This window comes from Ovis canadensis, chromosome 3 (assembly GCF_042477335.2).
Source record: "Ovis canadensis isolate MfBH-ARS-UI-01 breed Bighorn chromosome 3, ARS-UI_OviCan_v2, whole genome shotgun sequence".
In the NCBI taxonomy this organism is placed as follows: Eukaryota; Metazoa; Chordata; class Mammalia; order Artiodactyla; family Bovidae; genus Ovis; species Ovis canadensis.
In genome coordinates, this window is record NC_091247.1 from 5,241,155 (window position 1) to 5,267,733 (window position 26,579).

General features: G+C 49.4%; 2 protein-coding genes across 16 annotated transcripts in view; one reads left to right on the forward strand and one right to left on the reverse strand.

Annotated features, from left to right (window-relative positions):
- Positions 1 to 6,311, forward strand: part of RAPGEF1 (Rap guanine nucleotide exchange factor 1) — a 136,446-nt gene extending 130,135 nt beyond the window's left edge. For all 14 annotated transcript variants that reach the window (XM_069582133.1, XM_069582143.1, XM_069582136.1 and 11 more), the window contains 6 exons: positions 105 to 199; positions 1,422 to 1,500; positions 1,580 to 1,681; positions 2,549 to 2,646; positions 3,654 to 3,782; positions 3,921 to 6,311. In XM_069582133.1, the coding sequence (XP_069438234.1) occupies positions 105 to 199; positions 1,422 to 1,500; positions 1,580 to 1,681; positions 2,549 to 2,646; positions 3,654 to 3,782; positions 3,921 to 4,071 (654 nt within the window). In that variant the 3' untranslated portion in view covers positions 4,072 to 6,311. The remainder of the gene's footprint in view (positions 1 to 104; positions 200 to 1,421; positions 1,501 to 1,579; positions 1,682 to 2,548; positions 2,647 to 3,653; positions 3,783 to 3,920) is intronic.
- Positions 6,312 to 6,673: 362 nt separating this feature from the next.
- Positions 6,674 to 26,579, reverse strand: part of PRRT1B (proline rich transmembrane protein 1B) — a 46,740-nt gene continuing 26,834 nt past the window's right edge. The window contains exon 4 of one of the 2 annotated variants that reach the window (XM_069582158.1): positions 6,674 to 8,565. In XM_069582158.1, coding sequence (XP_069438259.1) covers positions 8,551 to 8,565 — 15 coding nt within the window. In that variant the 3' untranslated portion in view covers positions 6,674 to 8,550. Of the gene's footprint in view, positions 8,566 to 23,014; positions 26,384 to 26,579 lie in introns of those variants that run through there. The other variant, XM_069582157.1, reaches the window with a different exon arrangement.

Here is a 26,579-nt window from a genome sequence, read left to right on the forward strand (position 1 = left end):
CCCTGGCCCGGCTGAGCGCCACTGCTCGTCCCCAAGTGAGACGAGCCGCCACTCCCAGCAGAGCCGGAGGGCCCGGGTTCTAGCTGGTCCCTCTGCTTTTCCAGATTCCTGAGGTTTTGCTTTGGGCCAAAGAGCAGAACGAGGAGAAGAGCCCGAACCTGACCCAGTTCACGGAGCACTTCAACAACATGTCCTACTGGTGAGACGGGCCTCGGCGCAGACCCTCCTGCCGGGCCCGTGGTGCCTTTGCAGAGCGCCTGTGGCTAGGGGGAAAGGGCTGCCCTTTCATCCCTCCCCACTCCTTCTGGAGACCTGTGAGCATTCACTGTGACCCAGAGGCAGGGCAGGACAGAGCGTGTTCTGCACATCGAGAAGGGCCCCCTGGGGACCAGTTGAGGACTCGGCCAGGACTGATTAGCAATGTCTGCCATCCATGGCGGCAGGGGATTGTCTTAGCTTTGCCACCCTGCACTGCTCACGGCCCTGTGGCCCCAGGGCTGATCGGCACGCTGACTGCCTGAAGAACAGTGAAGGAGTGGCTGTGTTAATCCTTTATTCAGCCTTAACTTCTTAGAGCAGGGTGAAACGCCACAGAGCGTTTACGATGTAATGCAGCAGAGCCACTGGACCCACAGTGGGACTCGGGGTGCCCACAGCCTCTCGGCCCCGACAGAGGATGGTCAGGGCGTGGTGGCCAGGCAGGCTCGTCCCGACCCACACACAGCCCATCGCCAGCACCAGGGAGCGTCTGGGACTTTTCAAGCGCTCTGAAGACAGCATGCTGGGGAAAGTGGGGCCTCTCCCCCTCGGCCTGCTCCCCTCCGTTCCCCTAGAAGCCTCTCGCTCCTCAGTACGCACTTGGTATAGCTGCCTCGCAGAGACCCAGGCAGTTTCTGGTCCACACAGCCCTGAGTGCCGCCACCAGCTGCCCCTCTCTGGGCACTGGGGGCTCCAGACACACCCCAGGTCCTACCTAGGAGTCAGCCACGCTCCTCAAGGCAGACTCAGTGCCAGTGCCCCGAGGGGGGCACATCCTCTGGGTGGCACGGGTCGAGGCCACCGTGAGGTCCTCCTGCAAGCCTGGCCTTAGGCTGCAGCTGAGGTTCTGAGAGGTGGCCTCCCTCGTGGCCTGCACAGTGGCCCATTAACCGCGCCCTCCCCCCTCCCCCCGCCAAGCTGATCCTGAGGCCGGTCACAGGGTGTTTCCAGCTGCCCTGGTGCTTGGGGTCAGGCTAACCAGGAACGCCCACATCCGTGGGGTCAGAGGTCCCCATCCTGGAGTTCAGCACTGGCCCTCTGGTTGGCAGAGGCTCGTGGCCAGTGGGTGCAGGCACCCACCTCCCATGCCCAACTCTGAGGACCAGCCAGGGGCCCAGAGGGAGACCAGTCACTCAGTGTCCTTCTCCCCTCGGTCTGCGCAGGGTCCGATCGATAATCATGTTGCAGGAAAAGGCCCAAGACAGGGAACGGCTGCTCTTGAAGTTCATCAAGATCATGAAGGTAACTTGGGGCCTCATCCAAAGAGGCGACCCCCCGCCCATCCGCGCCCTCCCTCACAGCCGCCTCCCCCTCCCTGCAGCACTTACGGAAGCTGAACAACTTCAACTCCTACCTGGCCATCCTCTCGGCACTGGACTCGGCCCCCATCCGCAGGCTGGAGTGGCAGAAGCAGACCTCAGAGGTGGGTGGGTGCTGCCTAGTCTCCAGTCACTGGGCCCTGTGGGCGCGGGAGGCAGTGCCTGGGTCGCCCGCCCCACAGAGCTGTGCCCAGGCTCCGCTTCCCCAGGGGCTGCTGCGGGCAGGCATGTGAGGCACGGGGGCCCCGTGACCAGGCTAGACCTGCTGTCGGGTGGAGTGCTCCCGGGAGAAGGACAAGCTGCTGAGCAAACGTGACTGAGTGGCCCAGCCCACCCTGGGATCCGGGAGGCCCCGAGGAGGTGCTGGTCACCCTGAGACCAGAGTAGGCGCGTCCTGGGAAGGGAGGGGAATTCCCATCAGAGGGGACAGAGGCCAGTGTGGCCACATCACAGGAGTCCTGGGGCACCCTCATCCTGGCGTGAGAGCTATTCCTGGGGAAGGGAGGCAAGGCCCACAGGGCTAGGTGTTGGCCAGGCTCCCTGGGAGTCGTCTCCCGACAATATAAAGGGACAGTTATGAAACAGTGGTGTCTGGAGAAGTGGGACATTCCCCCCAGCTGCTCCAGAAACACGTAAGAGGGCCTGAGAAGGCAGGGAAGGCTTCCTGGAAGAGGTGACACGTCAAGGTGAGAGGCACGTGACAGGTGAGGGGGCACAGCCCGCCCAGCGTGCAGAGCAGCGAGGTCACCGCCCTCCCCGGTGGGCTCTGCCTTGAGTGTAGAGAGGTGGGAAGGCAGGCTCGAGGGGTGGGGGGGGAGCAGCACATCCCGGCCTGCGGCGCTGAGCACAGCCAAGCAGCAGCCCTGTGTCCATAGCAGGCCTGGCCTGCCTGCGGCCAGGCAGGGGGGCCTGGCTCTGGGTCAGCGCTCGGCGTTGTCGCCACGCTCATGGATGGTGCCTTCTCCCGCCAGGGCTTGGCTGAGTATTGCACGCTGATCGACAGCTCGTCGTCCTTCCGCGCCTACCGGGCTGCCCTCTCGGAGGTGGAGCCGCCCTGCATCCCATACCTGTGAGTACAGCCTCTCTCGGGGTCCCTTCGCTCGCTGCCCCACGGACAAACCCGCGGGGAAAGGTTTCCAACCTGGGCGCTGTGCTTGTACCTAACTTAAAACGTGCTCCTTGTTAGACGGTGGAGATGAGCGAGGGTCCAGTGGCAAGGGCTCGCTCTGCCCACCCGCCCCATCCCGCTGCTCCTCCACCCCGTCCCTGAGCGTGTGTGGGTGCTCGTGTGGACAGGCCTGTGGCACCGTGCTCTGCTCAGCTGCCCCGGGCCTGGCTGCACCTCACAGCAGCCCGAGGTCCCTCCAGTTTCCCCAGGGACCCTGGGAGTACCTGGCTGAGGCAGCTCTGGACAGGTGCCCCTGTGGGCCGGGACGAGGGTAGGCATTTTCACCAAAAAGAATCCATGGCACGTGTGCTTGGGAAACAGCAGGAAAAATCAGAGCTAAGTGGGTTTCTTGTGCACGTCAGATTCCTTAGTATGGTAGCGGACAGCGGGGACTTCCAGGAGACTCCGCAGTGACCTGAGGCCGAGTATCCAGGGGCACGTCCCTCAGGCCTGCACCCTCAGAAACGCGGCTGTTATAGCTCACAGCCCCCTCCTTGCCTCTGTCCCACCCCAGCTCTGTGGGCAGCTGCAGGCTGTGCCTTCCCCGCTGGGGGAACTGCCCCGCCCCTCGTCAGGTGGCTTCACGCCCTCTGTGTGAAAGCACGTGACCGTGCCCGATAACCCAGGGGATTGACACCCCCCCACCACCGAGTTTGGGGGTTCTGTTCTCCCATCCCTGTTACTTGCACGTGGTGGACTGTGGCTGTGCTGGGCCAGCACAGGGGTTGCGGGGCTCCCTATGTAGCAGGCAGGCCTGAGCCCACCTTTCCGGAGCCGCAGAGCCTGGGAGTCAGGAGTTCCTGCCAGAAGCAGCACAAGCACCCAGGCACGCTCGTGGAGCGCCAGCCCATAGACCTGCTGCCTTCTGAGCCGCCCCCAGGGTGCTCACCAGCTTGTCTATCTCCCAGGGGGCTCATCCTGCAGGACCTCACCTTCGTCCACCTGGGGAACCCAGACTACATCGACGGGAAGGTGAACTTCTCCAAACGCTGGCAGCAGTTCAACATCCTGGACAGCATGCGGTGCTTCCAGCAGGCGTGAGTGTGGCCGCCCCGGGGGGCAGGGGGAGCCCCGAGCTCTGAGGGCCAGCGGGGGCACGCCTGCCCCGTGCGTTCGCTGGGGCGGTGGGGGTCCCAGGGCTGTGTGGCCCTCATGGCCGCCCCCTCCTCCCCCAGGCACTATGACATCCGGAGAAACGACGACATCATCAACTTCTTCAACGACTTCAGTGACCACCTGGCCGAGGAGGCCCTGTGGGAACTCTCTCTGAAAATCAAGCCCAGGAACATCGCGAGGAGGAAGACAGACAGAGAAGAGAAGACCTAGGGGCAGCTGCCGCGGGCGAGGAGAGCGCCCGGGAGGCGCAGGGCCGCTCCGAGGCTGGAGGGGCTCGGACCTGTGCGGCGGTGGCGGCCCGGGAGGCGCAGGGCCGCTCCGAGGCTGGAGGGGCTCGGACCTGTGCGGCGGTGGCGGCCCGGGAGGCGCAGGGCCGCTTCGAGGCTGGAGGGGCTCGGACCGGTGCGGCAGTGGCGGCCCGGGCGGGCCCCTGCCGTGCCAGGCAGGCGTCCGGAGCACGTGGCCGGCTCCATCCTGCACAGCAGCAGAACCCCCGCCATGGCGGAGCCACAGGCAGCTCTCACGGCCGAGCCGTGACCCGGCGGTGTGGGTTTGGTTGGGGTTCTCCTTTCACGCCGTCTTCCGCTCTGCCTGTGTCCCCTCCCCAAGCCCGGGAGCTGCAGAGCATGCGGTCAGCAGACTGAGGGACAGGGGCGCTGTCTGAGTCTGCTGTTGTGACGCAAAGGCAGGGGCCCGTGGGCTGGGGCTGCCTGGCCGGTGACTGGATGACGGGACCTGCAGGCGAGCGGGGAGACCGGGCAGACTCCTCTCACTTCCCACGTGCTGCTTTTTCAGCGGAAGAGGGGGCGCTGCTCACCTGGCCCGGAAAGGTACGACAGGGGCCCCCTCAGCAGCCCGGAGCTGGGGCTCTGCTCACGGTACCAGCCCGCCCTCACCGGGCCCGAGCAGCAGCCATGTCAGTCCTCCTGTTTCGCCCCTTCGTCTCCCCCTGCCCTCACCCCCTAACCCGGGCACTGCGGGAGCTGGGCAGGCAGGCCGTGACCCCACAAAGATCACTCCAGCTAAGCGGGGCGGCGCTGTTGGTGAGTCCCTTCAGAGAGGGGAGGGTGGGCCAGCGGCCCCGCCTCTGTCGATTGCCGTGTGCCTTAAACTCCAGCTCCTGCGGGCTCCCCTCCCGCCTTGTCCCCAGCCTGCTGGGGCCAGACGGGCTGCTCTTCAGCCCTTTCTGCCGTGTGGGAGGCTCTTTCTGCCGGCTCTCCCATGGGAGGACAGGGTCCCGGCTGCAAAGACCCACCTGCCAGGCACAGCGTCTTCAGGGGCAGGTGCTCTTTTACCCTGCGCTTCCCCCTAAGCCACTCTCGCTGCTGAGGCTGACAATCCGAGGCAAGGTCAGTGGGGGCTCCACACAGAGGCGCCCACCGGACTCTGAGCCAGCCAGGCCTAGGTGTGCGGGCAGGCCACCCCCGCCCTGATTAGTTTCACATCACTGAGTGCCCACTGTTCCTGGGTTTGGGACTCGGGCAAACGGCAGGCTAGATCCAGGCTTAGCCCAGTTTCAACAGAACGAAAAGAGTGGAAGCAATCTCTGTTGACTATTTAAAGAAACAGCCCTGTCACTCTGAGTCCTTCGTGGGCTTCTGAACAGTTTTTACTGAGAAGCCATCTGTCCTGTACACAGAGGGGAGGAGTCTGAAATGTCAGCTACGACCCCTCAGCAGCGATCCTTGGGCGGAACGCGTCACTTTATTATTTAAGGAGTGTGTGTGTAGAGTCGCTGTTCATGAACAGTACTGTGTGTGGGGTTGGGTTTTGGTTTGTTCTCACTTTTTTGAGTCCTCTCATTTCAGCCTCCCTCCCACCTCCCTCCTGGCCTGGCCAGCTCTGCTGATGCTGCCGCGTGTGCGGAGCCGGGCCTCCATGGCTCAGGGCCGAGGAACCGTGTGGACTGTGGTTCCCACAGTGGTGAGCTGGGGCGGGGGGAGCTTTGCCACCCCTCACTTCAGAGCAGACCGGGCACGCCGTGCAGGTGGGCCAGGTGGCCCCCCTGCATGAGGGGAGCAGGTGCAGTGTGCGTTTTAACTTATTGGGCTCAGGGTTCCCCACCTCCACCTCCTGGAGACCCTTCCCTGGCTCTGGGCGCTGCCAGCCTGGCTGTGTGGTTTGTCTGGCTTAGGGGCCAAGTCAGGTGTTCCAGCCAGCCTGTATGACAAAGACACCCTCGGGAGGATTCGGTTCCCTGCGGGTGTGTGTGGGTCAGGGTGAAGGCAGGCATGCACCAGGTCCGAATTAAACCCCGATTCTAAGCAGCGCTTCCCCCCACCGCCTCCCAGTGTTATTACATTGTAATATATCCCCGACTAGACTAACTGGCTGATCGTGGCATCGTCCTAAGGACATTTCAAACCTGTAACTTTTATATGAAAGGAAAATAAACACAGATGAAAGCCGTGGCCGCCTGTGTGTGCACCGCATGCCGCGTGTCAAAGCAACCATCTGAGCTGTCTCCTTTCTTTGATCACCCTGAGGGCAGGAGGGGTGAGGGGCCTTCTGTCCCCGTCGCTGTGGTCCCTTCTCACTGTTCACAGTTTCTCCACCTGGAAGTGGCAGCAAGGACAGCCCTACCTTACAAGGTCTGTGAGTGTTCAGCAAGTTACACCTGGAATGGTATCTGTTACTCCTTAGCCTGTATCACATACCAACCACTCTGCAGTCAGCTTTACCTCATAGAGCCTCTCAGTGTGAAAATCATACAAGTAAAATACCACAACCCAGAGAAGCACTACAAAGAAGAGAGAGGTGCTTGACAGTAAAGAAATTGAGTTGAGTTGGAAATCCACTCACAAACATCAGGTCCAGACAGGCTTAACAGGTAATTTATACTGAACAGGTAGCTTCAATCTTAAGCAAATGCCCTTGAGAACAGAAGGGAAAACAACCTGGACACCAAATCCAGACGAGGGCTGGAAAGCTACAGGTGAAGTTACTGATGCAGAAGCGACCCAAACCAGCAGTATGTTCAAATCAGTACTCCCTATTGGGCTCATCGCAAATGCAAGGACGGAGTGATCGGAAATTGGTTAATGTACTTGACCCCTTATCCGGGCAGTCCCACCTGGGACACCTTTCCTTCCGGGGAAGTAAGACCAGGGATGCTGTCTCCACGTGTACTTCCTCTACCATGGCATACCTGAAGGTTCCCAGTGTGGAGATGGCAGGACCCTGACTGGAGGCAGCCCAGGCAGGAACCACTTCCACTGTTCCATACCGGGCTTTATGTGAATCAGAAAATGAACTTGTGCTAATAATTAAGCTGCTGAGATTTTAGGGTTTATAAATTTTCACAACATGGCCTAGCCTCTCCTGAATAAATACGTTAACAGATTAAATGAACATCACATAATCACTTCAGTACTCAGAAAGACCTGTTTAAAAAAAAAACACCCGTTCATAATTTTTACTTAAGTAGAAATCAGAAACCTCCTTAGTCTGATAAAGATTACTTTCTAAAATCCTAAGCAAACATTATACTTAATGATGAAATATTCCATCAAGTTCCTTTAAAATAGAAGAAGGTAAGGACCCCACCATCACCTTGTCTTTCACTGTTAATACTGCAGATCCTAGCTAATTTAAGAGATTACTAAGAAAATCAAGGCAGTTAACTATACAGTCAAAAAACTAAACATGTCCCTATATATAGTGCACTGCATGGACTAAGGAGCCTGGTGGGCCACGGTCCATAAGGTCGCAGAGTCAGACACCACTGCAGCCATGCAGCGTGCACACACACACTAGAAAACACCCTAAAAACATGCAATTTACACTAGCATCGCAGTTCTTAAAATACTAGGAACAAACCCAATAAAAGATGTGCAAGACCTTATAGGGAAAAGAGACTTGTAAGTATTTACTCACCCAAATAACACCTAAATATACAAAGAAAATATTACTAGACCTAAAGATAGACTGAACAATAATAGTAGGGAACTTTAACAACCCACACTTACATCAGTGGATAGATCATCCGGACAAAATCAATGAGGAAAAACACTGGCCTTAAACATATTCAATCAGATGGACTTAGAGATCCATGCAGTGCATTCCACCCAAAAACAGAACACACTGCTCTAAGGGCACACGGGACATTCTCCAGAATACATAACACGTTAGGCCACAATCTTCTTAAATGAACGAAGATGGAAATCACATCAAGCATTTTTGCCAACTGCAAGGGTATGTTTGAAACTAAAGATTACAAGAAAATGGGAAAATCCAAAAGTACATGGAAATCAAATCGTATACTGCTGAATAACTATGAGGTCAAAGAAAGTGAAAGACAGCATTGAGGGGAACGAAAATACGACATATCAAAATTTACAGGATGCAGCAAGAGCAGCTTTAAAAGGAAAATTCGTAATAAGAAACACCTAAATCAGGAAACAAAGCTCAAACACTAAATTTCAAGGAACCAGAACGAATGAAACCTAAAGTTAGTGGAAGGAAGGAAATAAAGATCAGCGTGGAAATAATCAAATTAATGTGGCCCTAGTGGTAAAGAACTTGCCTGCCAATGCAGAAGATGCGAGGGACGCCAGTTAGATCCCTGGGTCAGGAAGATCCCCTGGAGGAGGGCATGGCAACCCACTGCAGTGTTCTTGCCAGGAAAATCCCATGGACAGACAGAGCCTGGCGGGATGCAGTCCATAGGGTCACAGAGAGTTGGATGCTTTAGTTGAAGCCAACCTAGCATGCACACACAAAGACAATGGGAAAGATTAATGAAACTAAGAACTGGCTCTTTGAAAAGATCAAACAGATGAACCTTCAGCTAAACTCACCAAGAAAAAACTGGAGGACACAAAATCAAATGAAAGAGGAGCTATTACCGCTGATATCACAGAAATACAAAGGCTTGAGAGAGACCACTGTGAACAGTTATATGCCAACAAATTAACAAACCTGACAACCTGGAAGACACATTCCTAGACACATGCAACCTCTCAAAGCTGAATCAAAGACAATCTGAACTGACTACTAGTAAAGAAATTGAATCAATTATCAAAAACTTTTCAAAGAAAGTCTGAGACCAGGTGGCCTCATTGATGAATTCTACCAAACATTCAAAGAAGAAATAATAATATGAGTTCTCAAACTTTTCCAAAAACTAGAGGAAGAAACACTTCCAAATTGTTTTTGTTGTTGTTGTTGTTGTTTTTTTAAACAAAGCCAGCATTACCTTGACATGAAAACCAGATGAGACTGCCACAAGAAAATTACAGGCCAATATCCCTAAGGAACATAAATGGAAAAATCCTCAACAAAAAATATTAGAAACAAAATTCAACAATGCAGGAAAAGGATCATACATCAAGTTGGATTTATTCCAGAGACACAAGATGGTTCAACATCTGTAAATCAATGTGATTCACCAGATTAACAAAATGAAGGATAAAACCCAAAAGACCATCTCAGCAGATATTGAAAAAGTATTTGACAAAATTCAACATCATTTATGATTAAATCTCTCAACAAAAGGTACAGGAACATACCTCAACATAAAGTCACATGTGACAGGCCCATCAGTTCAGTTCAGTTGCTCAGTCGTGTCCGACTCTTTGCGACCCCATGAATCACAGCACGCCAGGCCTCCCTGTCCATCACCAACTCCCGGAGTTCACTCAGACTCACATCCATCGAGTCTGTGATACCATCCAGCCATCTCATCCTCTGTTGTCCCCTTCTCCTCCTGCCCTCAATCCCTCCCAGCATCAGAGTCTTTTCCAATGAGTCAACTCTTCACATGAAGTGGCCAAAGTACTGGAGTTTCAGCTTTAGCATCAGTCCTTCCCAAGAAATCCCAGAGCTGATCTCCTTCAGAATGGACTGGTTGGATCTCCTTGTAGTCCAAGGGACTCTCAAGAGTCTTCTCCAACACCACAGTTCAGAAGCATCAGTTCTTCGGCACTCAGCTTTCTTCACAGTCCAACTCTCACATCACATACCACATGACCGCTGGAAAAACCATAGCTTTGACTAGACGGACCTTTGTTGGCAAAGTAATGCTTCTGCTTTTGAATATGCTATCTAGGTTGGTCATAACTTTCCTTCCAAGGAGTAAGCGTCTTTTAATTTCATGGCTGCAGTCACCATCTGCAGTGATTTGGGAGCCCCCCCAAAAAAAGTCTGACACTGTTTCCACTGTTTCCCCATCTATTTGCCCTGAAGTGATGGGACCAGATGCCATGATCTTCGTTTTCTGAATGTTGAGCTTTAAGCCAGCTTTTTCACTGGCCCATAGCTAACATCACAGTGGCGAAGAGATAAAAGATCAGGACAAGACACACACTCACATACGCAGAAGCGAAGTCTCCGTGGAGATCCAGTGGTTAGGACTTGGTCCTTTCACTGCCAAGGTGGCGGTTCAATCCCTGGTTAGGAAACTAAGACCCTTCAAGTCATGCAGCACAGCCAGAAAAAAGATCAGGATAAGGATGCCCACTCTCACCATGTTTATTCAACGTAAGTATTAGAAGTTCCAGCCAGAGCAATTCAGCAAGAAAAAAAGGCATTCAAACTGAAAAGGAAGATATAAAACTATTTACAGATGATTGATTTATGGACAACCTCTGACTCCACCAAAAAACTGTTAGAACTAATAAATGAATTCAGTACTAATAAATTCAGTAAAGTTACAGAAGGCAAAATCAATGTACCAAAATCAATGTATTGTTTCTGTAGACTAATAGTGAATTATCAGAAAGAAATTAAGAAAACAATCTCATGTACAATATATGATTCATGACTGCATCAAAAAAAAAAACAACACACACACAGAAAGTATCTAGGGATAAATTTAACCAAGGAGGTGAAAGACCTGTACACTGAAACCTCTAAGATATTAATGAAAGAAATCAAAGAAGACAAATAAATGGAAAGAAAATCTGTGCCCATGGATTAGAAGAATTAATGTTAAAATATCCATACTGCCCAAACCAATGCACAGATTCAATGCAATTGCTATCAAAATTCCAATGGCATTTTTCATAGAAATAATCCTAAGATCTGTGTGGAATCATAAAAGACCTTGAACAGCCAAAGCAGCCTTGAGAAAGAAAAAAGCTGGAGGCATCATGCTTTCCAACATCAAACGATATTACAAAGCTATAGTAATCAAAACAGTATGGAACTGACATAAAAACAGGCACATAGATCACCAGAAGAGAGAGCCCAGAAGTAGACCAGCACATACACTGTCAATTTATGACAAGGGAGCCGGAATACACAATGAGGAAAGGACAGTATCTTCAATAAGCGGTGTTGGGAAACATGTTACACCACACCCAAAAACTAACTCAAAATGGGTTAAAGAATGTAAGACCTGAAACTGCAGAATTCCCAAAAGAAAACATTGGCAGTAAGCCTCTTGACATCACATGACAATGATTTTGTAAATCTGAAAACAAAAGCAAAAACATACAAGTTGGGGGACTACATCAAATTACTATTTCTACCCTGGAAACCATCAACAACAAAAATTGGTAACCTATTGAATGGGAGAAAATATCTACAAGAAATATATCTAATTGGGGTTGATATCCAAAAATATATGAAAGAACTTATACAACTCAACAGCAAAACATACTTTTTAAAAATGGGCAGAAGACCTGAACACTTTTCTAATGAAGACACACAGATGGCCACCAAATGCCTGAAAAGATACACCACTCACCAGCAGGGAAATACAAATCAAAACTACAATGAGATACCACCCCACACCTGTTAAAATGGCTATTATCAAAATGAAAAAGCAGCATCAGTGAGGAGGTGGAGAAAAGGAAAGCCGTCACTGGGGAAGATCCTGATGCCAGGAAAGATTGAAGGCAGGAGGAGAAGGGGGCAACAGAGGATGAGATGGTTGGATGGCATCACCAACTCAAGGGAGAGGAGACAATGAAGGACAGGGAAGCTTGGAGTGCTGCAGTCCAAGGGATCGCAGAGCCAGACACGACTTAGCAACTGGACAACCATAACAAAGGCGCTGTTGGTGGGAATGTAAATTGGTACAACTACTATGGAAGACATACAGTACGGAGACTCCTAAAAAAATTAAAGACAGAACTCCTGTATGACCCGGAAATTCTATTTCTAGGTATTTATCCAAAGCAAATAAAAACACAAACTCCAAAAGCTGTATGTGGGTGCAGGAGTTATGAGAATGGATAAATCTTTATCTGTTAAAAAAAACAAACCTGTAAGCACCCTCAATGTTCACTGCAGCATTATTTACAACGATCAAGACAGGGAAGCAACCTAAGTGTCTACCAGTGGGTGAATGGGTAAAGAAGCTGTGGTGTATATACACACGGTGGAATATTAGTCAGCCATAAAAAATGAGATTGTAGAATTCCCTGGTGATCCAGTGGTTGAGAATCTGTCTGCCAAGGCAGGGGACACAGGTTTGATCCTTGGTCTAGGAAGACTCCAGATGCTGCGGGCAACTGAGCCTGTGAGCCACAACTACGGAAGCCCGTACGCCTGTGCCCTGCAACAAGGAAAGCCGCTGCACCAAGAGACCCCCACATAGCAACAAAGAGGAGCCCCCACTTGCTACACCTAGAAAGAGCCGGTGTGCAGAAGTGAATACCCATTGCAGCCAAAAAGAAATCTAGAAATCTAGCCATCTGCAACAACATAGGTGATCTTGAGGGCATTACGCTAAGTGAAATAAGCCAAAGAAAGACAGTTATCATAGGACCTCACTTATAGGTGAGGATTTGGGAAAAACAACAACAAAACCCACCTAGTTCACAGGTAGAGCAGACTGGTGGTCGCCGGAGGCAGGAGAGGTGAGTGAAATGGGCGAAGAGGGTCAAAAGGTAATAGATTGGCAGTTACATAGTAAGTCATGGGGGTGTCATGTACAGCCTGGTGACTGTGGTTAGTAATACCATATTGCATATTTGAAAGTTGCCAATAGAGTAGATCTTAAAAGTTGTCATCACGAGAAAAAAAAAAAAGTTTACCTGTGTGGTGATACATGTTAACTGGATTTTACAGTATATACAAACATCAAGCATCGCCTTGTATACCTGGAACTAATGCTATATGTCAACTAGGCTTCAATAAAATTATATATTTTATAAAATGAAAAAATAAGTTTTAAAAATAAAAATAATGAAGACCTTAATAGTTGGGGCTTCCCTGGTGGCTCACCGGTAAAGAATCCACCTGCCAATGCAGGAGACATGGGTTCAATCCCTGATCCTGGATAATCCCACATGCCGCAGAGCAGCTAAGCCCAGCACCACAACTATTGAGCCTGTACTCTGGAGTTCATGCTCCACAAGAGAAGCCACCACAGTGAGAAGCCCATGGACCACAGCCAGAGAGCAGCCCCCGTTCCCTGCAGCTAGAGAAGCAAGCCCATGAAGCAGTGAAACCTGGCACAGCCAAAAGGAAGCAGACAAATTATTTTTAAAAATAATAAAGACTTTACTAGTTGCCAGGATTTTATATGGTTCTTGACAAGCTTATTCTAAAAATATTTAAGAGGGAATTTCCATTTCTGGGAATGGCATGCTAGGTAATTCAGACCAGCTCCCCTGCTAGGAAAGCTGAACCAAGTATTTTAAAATCCAGGCCTGAATCCATCTGAGAGCTAGCAAGAGAAGAATTACTGGGCAGAAATCCATGAAGCTGACAGTTGGGGTCACATTCCTGCCAATTCCAAAAGAGGTGTCTTAAGAGGCTCAGCAGCACTTCTGACAAGAGGAAGATATAAAACAGCAGAAGACAGTCCAGAACTGACTACACTTTGAGACCCCTCAAGGGAACCTTCCAGGTATAAAAGCATGACCATGATGATGAGTACCCCAGCCCTCGCGGGGCCAAGCCGGCTTCAGACCATCTCGGTCCCTGCAAGTGGAACGTTAGCACCTCCATACCTGCCGGGGTAAATGCAGGGCCTCACTGGAGGAGGCGGACGTCATCCTCAGCCTCCAGTTATTCCATGTGTCATATACAACAACAATGAACGAGCAAGCTCCGGGAGTTGGTGATGGACAGGGAGGCCTGGCATATTGCAGTCCGTGGGGTCACAAAGAGTGACTGAACTGAACTGATACAACAATAACCAGGAACACAGAGGGCAAGAGACACGGACAGATCCAGGCCAGAAACGACGGACAGAGTCAGATCTGCAGGGGCAGGGATTCCGCAGTTAGCAGGGATAGACGCAAAAGCAAGATGCTTACTCTGATCTCGGTGTAAGCCAGAATTGAGAGTTGAGGCAAATAGTCGGAACACAGAAACAGAGGACAAATGGAAATTCTAAAACCAAAAAACTCTGCCATCAGCTGATGCAAGGAACTCAGTGAACATGTTGGACAGCATTAGTGAACCGGAGGTAGTTCAGGGGCTTCGGGCCGGATGAAGCGTGAAGAGACACAAGGACAAAAGCCAAGGTGGGAAGAGACGTGGGGTTGAGAGGTCGTCTGTGTAACTGCAGTACCAACGGCAAAAGGGGAAGCTGCAGAGTGGAAGCGATGTTCACAGCAGTGTGGTTCACAGCAGACCCAAAGTGGAAGGAGTGCAGACGGCCATCGGCTGGTAAAAGGACAAGCCAATGTGCTTCCGTACAACAGGACGCCATTCAGCAATTCAAAAAAAAAAAAAAAAGAACTGACCCGCAACACACATGAACCTCAGAAACGCTTCCTGCTTCTGTTTAAACGAAATGTGCACAAACAGCAAGGCTGGAGACAGGGCAGCCCGGCAGCGCCTGGAAGTAGGCACAGACTGCAGCACACGACGGGGGCGCTTTCGGGGTGATGGGACTGTTTAAAACTGATGAGTGATGGTGGTTACACAGTTCTGCAAACGTCCTCCACGTATCATTGTACTCAAAAGGACATGCAGATCATACCTCAATAAAGCTGTTTTTTCAAAAGGTTTTCCAAAATCGATTGTGCCGGTGGTCAATTTCTTATTCCTCATGCTTGCGACTCGGCCATGAGCGCTTCTCGTGTGCAGAGAAGTGCAGGGTTTTGTCGCTGCCGGGAGACTGTAGGTGGTGGCGGCCCCTGGAGTGGAGACCGCTTCTTTCTTCTGTGACCTCAGGGCGACTAGAGGCACGTGTCTGCAGACGTCCAGCACCTTGTTCCCCAGCCACGCTCCCCCCTCAACCTGGCCATCTCTCGGCAAGCCTGCGGTCCCGACCTGGTCACCTCGCTGTGGTCCCCAGGCCGGGTGCCACCCTCTGTGCCCAGCCTCAGCCTCAGCGCTGAACCAGCTCTGGCCGGCGTGAGCCAGTGTTTCTCCACCCTGCGGACGGCTGTGACCACAGCTTCTCCAACAACAAGCTCTGAATCCTGGCCCTGGGTTCGTGCCCTCCTAAGCACCTACCTGAGGGCCTACCCGCTTTCCTGGGGTATTCATCTTCACCCCAGTGGAACTTTAGCCTTCCCTTTACAGTTAATAATTCTTTCCATTAAAATCTTTCTCTGTTCAAATTACTCCATAGTTTGTGCCTTCTGATTGACTGGAAAACATCAAGCCCTAAATCCAAGAAGCCTTATGAATGCCAAGCGGGATAATTAAAAAGAAATACTTTAAAATACTAAGGTCCCTTAGTACCTACAGGGGACTGGATTCAAGACCCGTTTTGGATACCAAACTCCAGTCCCAGAGTCAGCCCTCTGCCCCCGGGGGTCAGCACCCCAAATCTGAAACATAGTACGTGACCCGAGGCTGGCTGGACCCACGGACAGGGAGGGCAAGAGCACACGTCTAAGCGCGGCATGGTCCTAGCCTGAAAGACAAAAACGAAAAGAACAGGTAGACAAGGGAGGGGAAAACACATTACCATCAAAGGCACAGTAAGTGAGGCTCCCCAACAGAAGTGCCTGGGGACAGACGCCAATGGTGTCTCTTCAGTGCTGAAAAGAAAATCACCGGTCATACTTCTGTATTTACTCTAAATCCCTTTCAAGGATGAAGGCAAACAATCAAGACACTGTCAGAAGAACAAAACCAGTTCATCGCCAGCAGACCTACATCGAGACAAGAAGGAACAATGTTTTCAGGCCGAACAGAAATCATCCCAAATGGAAAATCAGACATGCAGGGGAGGAGGACAGAGCCGCAAAAACAGTCAACATGTGGTAAACCTAAATGAGCATGAACTGTATCAAACAACTGTCTCATGCGGTTTCACATAGGGAAAACTAAAATCCATATCAACAGTGGAAGAAGACACAAGCAGAGGATTCTTGAGTTGACTCTTGAATTGTTTAGAAAGGGAAGAAAAGTACCACGCTTTCGGAAGAACACAAGTGTGTTCTCTTTTGGGAACCACTATAGAGGGAAGGAGTGCATTACTGCCAAGCCAGCAGAGAGGATGAAATGGAGTTAAGAAAATTGATTTAAAAGAGGGCAAAGGGGGTACTTCTGGTGGCTCAGTGGTGAAGAATCTGCCTGACAACACAGGAGACATGGGTTCAATCCTTGCTCCAGGAAGATCCCACGTGCCAGAGCCATAAAGCCCATGTTCCACAACTCCTGAGCCTGTGCAGTAGAGCCCAGGAGCCACAACACCTGAGCCCGCTCACCCCGGGGCCCACACTCCACAACAGGAGAAGACACCACAATGAGAAGGACACACACGCAACGAGAGGAGCCCCGGCTCACTGCAACTAGAGAAAAGCCTGTACAGCGATGAAGACCCAGCACAGCCAAACATAATGTTTAAAATAACGTGTAAAAATAAATAGCTATAAATAATGGTTAAAAATAACTCCAGAAAGAATGAAGACATGGAGTCAAAGCAAAAACAACACGCAGTTGTGGATGTGACTGGTGAACAATATTGCATAGGAACCTGGAATGTTAGGTCCATGAATCAAGGTAAATTGGAAGTGGTCAAACAGGAGATGGCAAGAGTGAATGTAGACATTCTAGGAATCAGCGAACTAAAATAGACAGGAATGGGTGAATTTAAGTCAGATGACCATTATATCTACTACTGTGGGCAAGAACCCCGTAGAAGAAATGGAGTAGCCATCATGGTCAACAAAACAGTCTGAAATGCAGTACTTGGAAGCATTCTCAAAAATGACAGAATGGTCTCTGTTCATTTCCAAGGCAAACCATTCAATATCACAGGAATCCAAGTCTGTGCCCCAACCAGTAATGCTGAAGAAGCTGAAGTTGAACAGTTCTAGGAAGACCTACAAGACTTTCTAGAACTAACACTCAAAAAAGATGTCCTTTTTATCATAGGGGACTGGAATGCAAAAGTAGGAAATCAGGAGATACCTGGAGTAACGGGTAAATTTGGCCTTGGAACACAGAATGAAGCAGGGCAAAGGCTAATAGAGTTTTCCCAAGAGAACAGACTGATCATAGCAAACACCCTCCCACAACACAAGACTCTACACATGGACATCACCAGATTGTCAACACCGAGATCAGACTGATTATATTCTTTGCAGCCAAAGATGGAGAAGCTCTATACAGTCAACAAAAACAAGACTGGGAGCTGACTATGGCTCAGATCAGGAACTCCTTATTACCAAATTCAGACTTAAATTTGAACTCCTTATTACCAAATTCAGACTTAAATTGAAGAAAGTAGGGAAAACCACTAGACCATTCAGGTATGACCTAAATCAAATCCCTTATGACTATACAGTGGAAGTGGACAAACAGATTCCAGGGAGTGCCTGAAGAACTATGGACGGAGGTTCGTGACATTGTACAGAAGGCAGTGATCAAGACCATCCCCAAGAAAAAGAAATGCAAAACGGCAAAATGGCTGTCTAAGGAGGCCTTACAAATAGCTATGAAAAGAAGAGAAGCAAAAGGCAAAGGAGAAAAGGAAAGATATACCCATCTGAATGCAGAGTTCCAAAGAATAGCAAGGAGAAAGCCTTCCTTAGTGATCAATGCAAAGAAACAGGAAAACAATAGAATGGGAAAGACTAGAGATCTCTTCAAGAAAATTAGAGATACCAAGGGAACTTTTCAGATGGCAACTTAAAGATGGGCACAATAAAGGACAGAAACAGTATGGACCTATCAGAGGCAGAAGATATTAAGAAGAGGTGGCAAGAATACACAGAACTATACAAAAAGGATCTTCACGACCCAGATAATCATGATGGTGTGATCACTCACCTAGAGCCAGACATCCTGGAATGTGAAGTCAAGTGGGCCTCAAGAAGCATCACTATGAACAAAGCTAGTGAAAGTGATGGAATTCCAGTGGAGCTATTTCAAATCCTGACAGATGATGCTGTGAAAGTGCTGCGCTCAATATGCCAGCAAATCTGGAAAACTCAGCAGTGGCTACAGGACTGGAAAAGGTCAGAATTCATTCCAATCTCAACAAAAGGCAATGCCAATGAATGCTCTAACTACCACACAATTGCACTCATCTCACATGCTAGCAAAGTAATGCTCAAAATTCTCCAAGCCAGGGTTCAGCAATACGTGAACCGTGAACTTCCAGATGTTCAAGGTGGATTTAGAAAAGGCAGAGGAACCAGAGATCAAATTGCCAACATCCACTGGATCATTGAAAAAGCAAGAGAGTTCCAGAAAAACATCTACTTCTGCTTAATTGACTAGGCCAAAGCCTTTGACTGTGTGGATCACATAAACTGTGGAAAACTCTTAAAGAGATGGGAATACCAGACCACCTGACCTGCCTCCTGGGAAATCTATACGCAGGTCAAGAAGCAACAGTTAGAACTGGACATGGAACAGACCAGTTCCAAATTGGGAAAGGAGTATGTCAAGGCTGTATATTGTCACCCTGCTTATTTAACTTATATGCAGAGTACATCATGAGAAATGCTGGACTCATGAAGCATAAGCTGGAATCAAGATTGCCGAGAGAAATATCAATAACCTTAGATATGCAGATGACACCACTGTTATGGCAGAAAGCGAAGAAGAACTAAAGAGCCTCTTGATGAAAGTGAAAGAGGAGAGTGAAAAAGTTGGCTTAAAACTCAACATTCAGAAAACTAGATCTGGCATCTGGTCCCATCACTTCATGGTAAATCAATGGGCAAACGGTGTACACAGTGACAGACTATTTTGGGGCTCCCAAATCACTGCAGATGGTGACTACAGTCATGAAATTAAAAGACGCTTGATCCTTGGAAAAAAGTTATGACCAACCTAGACAGCATATTAAAATGCAGAGACATTACTTTTCCAACAAAGGTCTGTCTAATCAAAGCTATGGTTTTCCCAGTAGTCATGTATGGATGTGAGAGCTAGACTATAAAGAAAAATGAGCCCCGAAGAATTGATGCTTTTGAACTGTGGTGTTGCAGAACTCTTGAGAGTCCCTTGGACTGCAAGGAGATCCAACCAGTCCATCCTAAAGGAAATCAGTCCTGAATATTCATTGGAAGGACTGATGCTGAAGCTGAAACTCCAATACTTTGGCCACCTGATGCAAAGAGCTGACTCACTGGAAAAGACCCTTATGCTGGGAAAGATTGAAGGCAGGAGGAGAAGGGGACGACAGAGGATGAGATGGTTGGATGGCATCACTGACTCGATGGACAGGAGTTTGAGCAAGCACTGGGAATCGGTGATGGACAGAGGAGCATGGTGTGCTGTGGTCCATGGGGTCGCAAAGAGTCGGACACGACTGAGAGACTGAACTGAACTGAAAAATAAATAAAAGGCAAGGAAGGAGAAGCATAGCACTGGCGGGAGCAGCAAAGCAGTAGAAAGCAAACTACAATAAATAGACGGACTACGTTCTCTAGTTGGAAGGCAGACTGTCAGACAAAAATCTGTGTGCTGTTAACAAGATGTATCTACCTAAAATCTAAAGGTTCAGACAGAAAGCAGAGCATGTCTTTTTCCATACTTTTATTTTCAAATACAGCCGCCCAAAAATTAGCATAGCTATATTAATATTAAAAAAAAGGAAAAGACACTACTGGAGTTAAAGTGATCCCTGGAAAGCTATAAGGTACATGCAACAGAAAGATTTAACTATTTCTAAATATATATGCCTCTTCGCACTGCATCTGATTCAGTTTGGTTCAGTTCAGTGGCTCAGTACTCTTTGAGACCCCATGAATCGCAGCACGCCAGGCCTCCCTGTCCATCACCATCTCCTGGAGTTCACTCAAACTCACATCCATCGAGTCTGTGATGCCATCCAGCCATCTCATCCTCTGTCGTCCCCTTTTCCTCCTGCCCCCAATCCCTCCCAGCATCAGAGTCTTTTCCAATGAGTCAACTCTTCACATGAGGTGGCCAAAGTACTGGAGTTTCAGCTTTAGCATCACTCCTTCCAAAGAAATCCCAGGGCTGATCTCCTTCAGAATGGACTGGTTGGATCTCCTTGCAGTCCAAGGGACTCTCAAGAGTCTTTCCCAACACCGCAGTTCAAAAGCATCAGTTCTTCGGAGCTCAGCTTTCTTCACAGTCCAACTCTCACATCTATACATGACCACTGGAAAAACCATAGCCTTGACTAGACGGACCTTTGTTGGCAGAGTAATGTCTCTGCTTTTCAATATGCTATCTAGGTTGGTCATAACTTTCCTTCCAAGGAGTAAGCGTCTTTTAATTTCATGGCTGCAGTCACCATCTGCAGTGATTTGGGAGCCCCCAAAAATAAAGTCTGACACTGTTTCCACTGTTTCCCCATCTATTTCCCATGAAGTGATGGGACCAGATGCCATGATCTTCGTTTTCTAAATGTTGAGCTTTAAGCCAACTTTTCACTCCCCTCTTTCACTTTCATCAAGAGGCTTTTTAGCTCCTCTTCACTTTCTGCCATAAGGGTGGTGTCATCTGCATATCTGAGGTTATTGATACTTCTCCCAGCAATCTTGATTCCAGCTTGTGCTTCTTCCAGCCCAGCGTTTCTCATGATGTACTCTGCATATAAGTTAAATAAGCAGGGTGACAATACACAGCCTTGATGTACTCCTTTTCCTATTTGGAACCAGTCTGTTGTTCCATGTCCAGTTCTAACTGTTGCTTCCTGACCTGCATACAGGTTTCTCAAAAGGCAGGTCAGGTGGTCTGGTATTCCCATCTCTTTCAGAATTTTCCACAGTTTATTGTGATCCAGACAGTCAAAGGCTTTGGCATTGCATCTGACTACATAGCCTCAGAATACCTAAGGCAAGAGCCGATGTGGAGAAATGAACAAATCTGTGATGCTAGAGGGGAGCTTTACGTGTCCCTCTCGAGAGCACTACGAAATGACTGATCTTACTCAACACTCCCAAAAGGAAATCCCTCCCCAGCTCGCGTAGCAGCCCTGCTATCAAAGCCACAAATAAGAATGAAATTACAGATCATCTTCACTTTTGAATACAGGCACCAAAAATCCTAAACAAAATATCCAGAAACAGTCCATCCTGTACTGAAAAGGATAATACGTCATGATCAGGATGGTTTGTTCCAGGAGTGAAAAGTTACCTTAACATTTGAAAATCAACATGAAGTTGCCATATTAACAGAGTAAGTGAGATAACTTTCTCAGCAGATTTATAAAAGTAATAAAATTCAGTATCTGTGCATGGATTTTTTTTTTTTTTTGCACTAATCTGAGTGGCTCACAGGATCTTAGTTCCTGACCAGGGATCCTGCCTGCAATGGAGGCTTACGTCCCAACCACAAGACCACAGGGAATTCCCCCGTGCATGATTAGAAAGTGTAATTAAACATACACACACACAAACTCTTAGCAAAATAGGAATAGAAGAGTTCTTCCTTAACAGGACATGTGGAAGCCTTCCTTTTGAAACAAGGAAAAAGAAGGTTGCCCCTGTCAGCTCTGCTACCTGGCATTGTACTTGGGGTCCCAACCAGTGTAAGGAGAGTAAGGACTGGAAAGGAAAACAAAAAACTCATTATATAAATAGATGATAATACTATACATAGAAGGGACTGTGCAAATTGAAAATCCAACAGAATTTCCAGATAAGTTACCAGAATAAGTGAATTTAGAAAAAGGTGCTGGATTCAAAGCCAAGAATCAATTGCATTTTTGTACATTAGCAAGTAACAAAAATAAAAGTGATCATATTTATAATAGTCTCAAAAAAATCAAATACCCTATGGATACTAACAAAAGATGTGCAGATTTTGTGCATATACACACACAAAAAAATCAAGGGAACTGTTTCAACAACCTCTTATACATAAGGAGAGTCACCATGTTTGCTGGAAAAACAATGCTATGAAGATGTCTGCTTCCCCATGTGACGCTCTAGACTTAAAGCGGTCACAGTCAGCATCCCGGTGCTTCTAGGAGGCGGATTGTTAATTCTAAAATTGACTGTACATGCAAATGATTTTAAATGATCCAGACCCTCAAAGACGGTGTGAGGACCTGACCCACTCAATGGCAAGACTTACTATCAAGTCTCAGACATGAAGTATGATTGTGGTAAGCAAAACAGACAAATGGACCTCTAGGATCTAGTCCAGCTGGGTGGAAATCTGAAAACAATATAAAAAGAGACCAATAATGCTTCTAGATCTCGAAACAACAAAAGAGAATATCTGATCATGACCCAGGGGCAGGGAAATTTTTCTAAAGCCAAAAGAACATAATCCGTAAAGGAAAAGATAAATCTGCATAATTACAGTTCAGAACTTTCCATCCGACAACACCATTAAGGGAGTAAAGAGGGAACCTACAAAAGTAGAAGGTATTTGCAATCCCTGAATCTCACACCAGACTCATACCTAGAAAGCACCAAAGAACTCCTCTGAACTGATAAGAGAAAGACAATCCAGCCCAGAAACAGGCTCAAGACTTGAACAAGCACAAGCGATCCAGAACTTCCCTGGTGGCGGAGTGGGGAAGAATCCGCCTGCCAACTCAGGAGACACGGGTTCCATCCCTGATCTGGGAAGATCCCACATGCGGCAGAGCACCTAGCCCCAGGCACTGCAACAGCTGAGCCTACAAGCTGCAACTACCAAAGGCTGTGCCCCGCAGTGAGGAGCCCCCGCTCACCGCAACTAGAGAACACCCGCTCAAGAGCAGCGAAGACCCAGAGCAGCCAAAAATAGATAGTATTTTAAAAGCGATCATCATATCTGAAGACATCATCAGATCACCATCGTAGCTGATGAGCATGATTAAAAGCCCAATATCACCCATTAGTCAGCAAAATGCAGATTAAAGCCACACTGAAATATCACCATAGTTTTAATAACCAGAAGCCCTAAAATGTAACAGATCGACAAAAACCAGGGACTGATGAGTTTGTGGAGCAACTGGGACCCCCAACAGGTGCTGGTGGGAACGCAAAATGATGGGACCACCTGGGGACGGCCGCATCCACACTCAGCCTTCTCAGGAAGGCCTTTCTCCACCACTCTCCAAGGTCAAACATCTCAACGCCACCCCGCTGTGACACTAAGACGTGTATTTTAACATCCCCAAAATAGGACGTGCCCCAGTGTCATCAGAGCTTTCATTCCAGAGTTGCCCCAACCAGCTCTCCTTCAGGGCCCTTCAGTAACAACGCTGACAAGTGTCTGTCCAGATGGATGGCTTCTTCGACCCTGGAGGATCCCAAAACTGGAATGACTGGGTCAAAAGGCACTCGCGTTTTTTCCAGTTGTTTTTTAATTGCACAACCCATGAATACACCCCATTTTAAACTTCAGCGACGTGTGGCACGGGTGCCAGTCCCTCCCCAAAGGCAGTCACCCTCCGCAGCTTGGAACACACCCTCCCAGACTCTGGTCTCTGCACGCACATGCACATTAATACCTAGTACACATGTCACTCCGTGTACGTGATGACTGATGCTGGGAGGGATTGGGGCAGGAGAAGGGGACGACCGAGGATGAGATGGCTGGATGGCATCACGGACTCGATGGACGTGAGTCTGAGTGAACTCCGGGAGATGGTGATGGACAGGGAGGCCTGGCGTGCTGCCATTCATGGGGTCGCAAAGAGTCAGACACGACTGAGCGACTGAACTGAACACGTATCACTAACAAATACCATAGTCTGTTTTCTACAAAGAGGGTAGCAATGCACACCTCCCTAGCAACAAATGAGAGGGTCAAGGTTTCACCAACTCCGGAATCAATCTTTCTAACGTTTTCCAATCTGATAAGTAAAAATCATCCGATGGTTTAAGTAAGTTCTTCCCTAACACACAGAACTCAAAAGCTACCAGTCTTTTCCTCAGAAGTATTCCAGATTGCGGGAGGCCGCCCCTTCCACACTGCCTAATACCCTGAAATTATAAAAATACTCCCCTAAGCTTCATATAAGATTAGTACACTTTTATTTCATACTACTTAGCTCTGTAACCCATCTGGAATTTATTTATACAATAGGAGGAGAATCATTTTTTTTCCAACCAGTTAGCCAACTCTGCTTGCTGTCCACCCTGACTCAACTAAAATGCTCTCTGGGCCAGGAATTATTGTCCCACGTACACCTGGAGTGTTTCCTGGGCTTTCTATGTTTCACCATTCCAGCTCTGAGGCAAAGCCATGCTGCACTCTGCGTTTACTGTAGCTTTATCGTAAGTTTCAAAATCTGGTGAAGACAGTTTTCCCTCATTAAACTGAAAAAATTAGCAATTTTTGCACATTTTCCTTCCATATTAATTTTTTAAACATCTTTGTCAGTTTTAGAAGCTTAGCTTTCTTGTTGGAATTTCATTAAGTCTGTTTAAGAAAGCTAGATATTTTATGATATTACATCTTTATATGCAGATACTTTGTTCTTTGCTCTTTTTAGAGGCACAGGGTTTTGTTTTTTTCAAACACTAGCTGTCCCAGACTCCTTGTATGGCATCTTATAACACATGTACTTTCCTTCTAAAAAAATTGTTCTCTTTTTTCCTGTTAAATTTATGCCTAAGTTTTACTGTTTTTTAATCACTATTGAGTGGAATTTTACATTTTTTCCACTTTTAACTGAATATTGCTACTGACTACTATAATCACTTTTCTGAGTCCTCTTATTCTAATTTTTCATGGGCGCTTGCATATTCTAGCCAGAGCATCATTTTTTCTCTTCTAGTTTTCATACTACAAATTTCATTTTTTGCTGCGTTTCATTAGCTAGAACCTCACAACAGTGCTGAGCAGAGACTCTAGGGGGCGTCCTTGGCTTGGTCCTGATTTAATGGTTTTAACCACATAAAGTTGGTCCAATTTACCAGGCTCAGTGGCACCTGGGAGCAGAAATGAGAACTGCAGGATCTCGGGCCCTACTTAGGGAATGAGGATCCGCACTTTAACAAGGATCCCAGGTGTTTCCTATAGGCTTTCGGGCTAGTGGCACACTGGTCTACGTGATTTCTATTTTGATTTTACTTAGAAGAGTTTAGTGACAGGAGTTGCTATGGCTGTCCAGCGTCTATGGACCCCTAAATCCCGTTTACTCCCCCTCTTTCATGACGATCATGCATTTTAGGGTTTGAGAGCCTTAATCTGGGCCAGCCCTGTGGCCTGGACAACGAGGCCACCTCTCAAGCTCCACGCAGCGTCCTGCCTCTCTTCTGCATCCGTATCTCCCAGGCTCCAGGAGCATCCCAAGGGTCAAGACGGGATGTGCTCCTGCTTCAGTTCCCGGTCCTGGCGAGTGCCAGGGCGGTGACCGGCACCCAGTGGGCGCTCAGAGAGCCCCCCGGAGCTGTCCACCTTCGTGACTCTGCCAAGGTCCCCTCCTCTTCACCGTGCGGGTGGACATCCCCACTCTGCTGTCACCTTTGGCCAGGAAAGACCCGATAGAGATTCCTGCCCTGCTCCAGCCCATGTGCACGAGTCAGACACCACGGCAGTGTGGGCAGAGAACAGCATCCCGGAGGGCCAAGAGGGGGAACCCCAGAGCCCCTGAAGGGACCAGGGCCAGCAACGCTCCCGAAGCAGCCACGAGACCCTCCGCCCGGCGTGTTGCTGTGCGTCCACTGACCGACCACCATGGCCTGGGCTTTGGGGCGAAGGGTCAGCAGGAGAGAGAGAGGCTGCCTCCCGGGTGGGGCAGGAGCAACCCAGGAGAGGGGAGGCTGCTCCTCTCAGCTCCCACAGGGAGGGCGAGAGCCGGGCAGCTAGGCCCTGCAGGCACGGACGGCCGGAGGTGGCAACGTCCTTGCCAGCGACTCTGAGGAGAGGAGGGTGCTGGTCCCTCAGGGTCAGGAGAAGGCCTGGGCATGGAGGCGCTGGCCCCCGTCCCCCAGCTGGAGCCACCGGGGCACTGGGGCCCCCTCAGGCCAGGATGCCAAGGCCCGGCCACAGGGGTGCCGTGGACTGCAGAGCCCACCGTCTTCCGGCCTCCCGCCTGGGTCCCCTCTAGGTGACAGGTGGCCGCCGGCGGGAATTCAAGTCCACAGAAGGAGCCTGGCCAAGGACCCGGAGTCCCCAGGGGAGCCAGCAGCCCTCAAGGCAGGTAGAGCGCGACCACCACGTAGATAACCCAGCTGGTGGACACGAAGACCCCGAAGAGCAGGCTGAAGAGCACCAGCGAGCGGGCCTTGCGAGAGGCCTCCTGAGCCTGGGCCAGGTCCCCCCGGGCCAGGGCCGCGCGGGTCTGCAACGAGACCAGAGGAGCAGTGAGTAGACCCAGGCCCCGTGCTCCCTCCCGGCGACACCCCGGAGCCCGCCCAGCCCCAGCGCACAGACTGGACAGCTGACTCCGCGAGGGGGTCGGGGGCTTGTCCAGGCCACGGCTCACACAGGGGCAGCAGCGATCGAGGCGGTGGCGGCCAGCTCCCGGGCACTGGCTG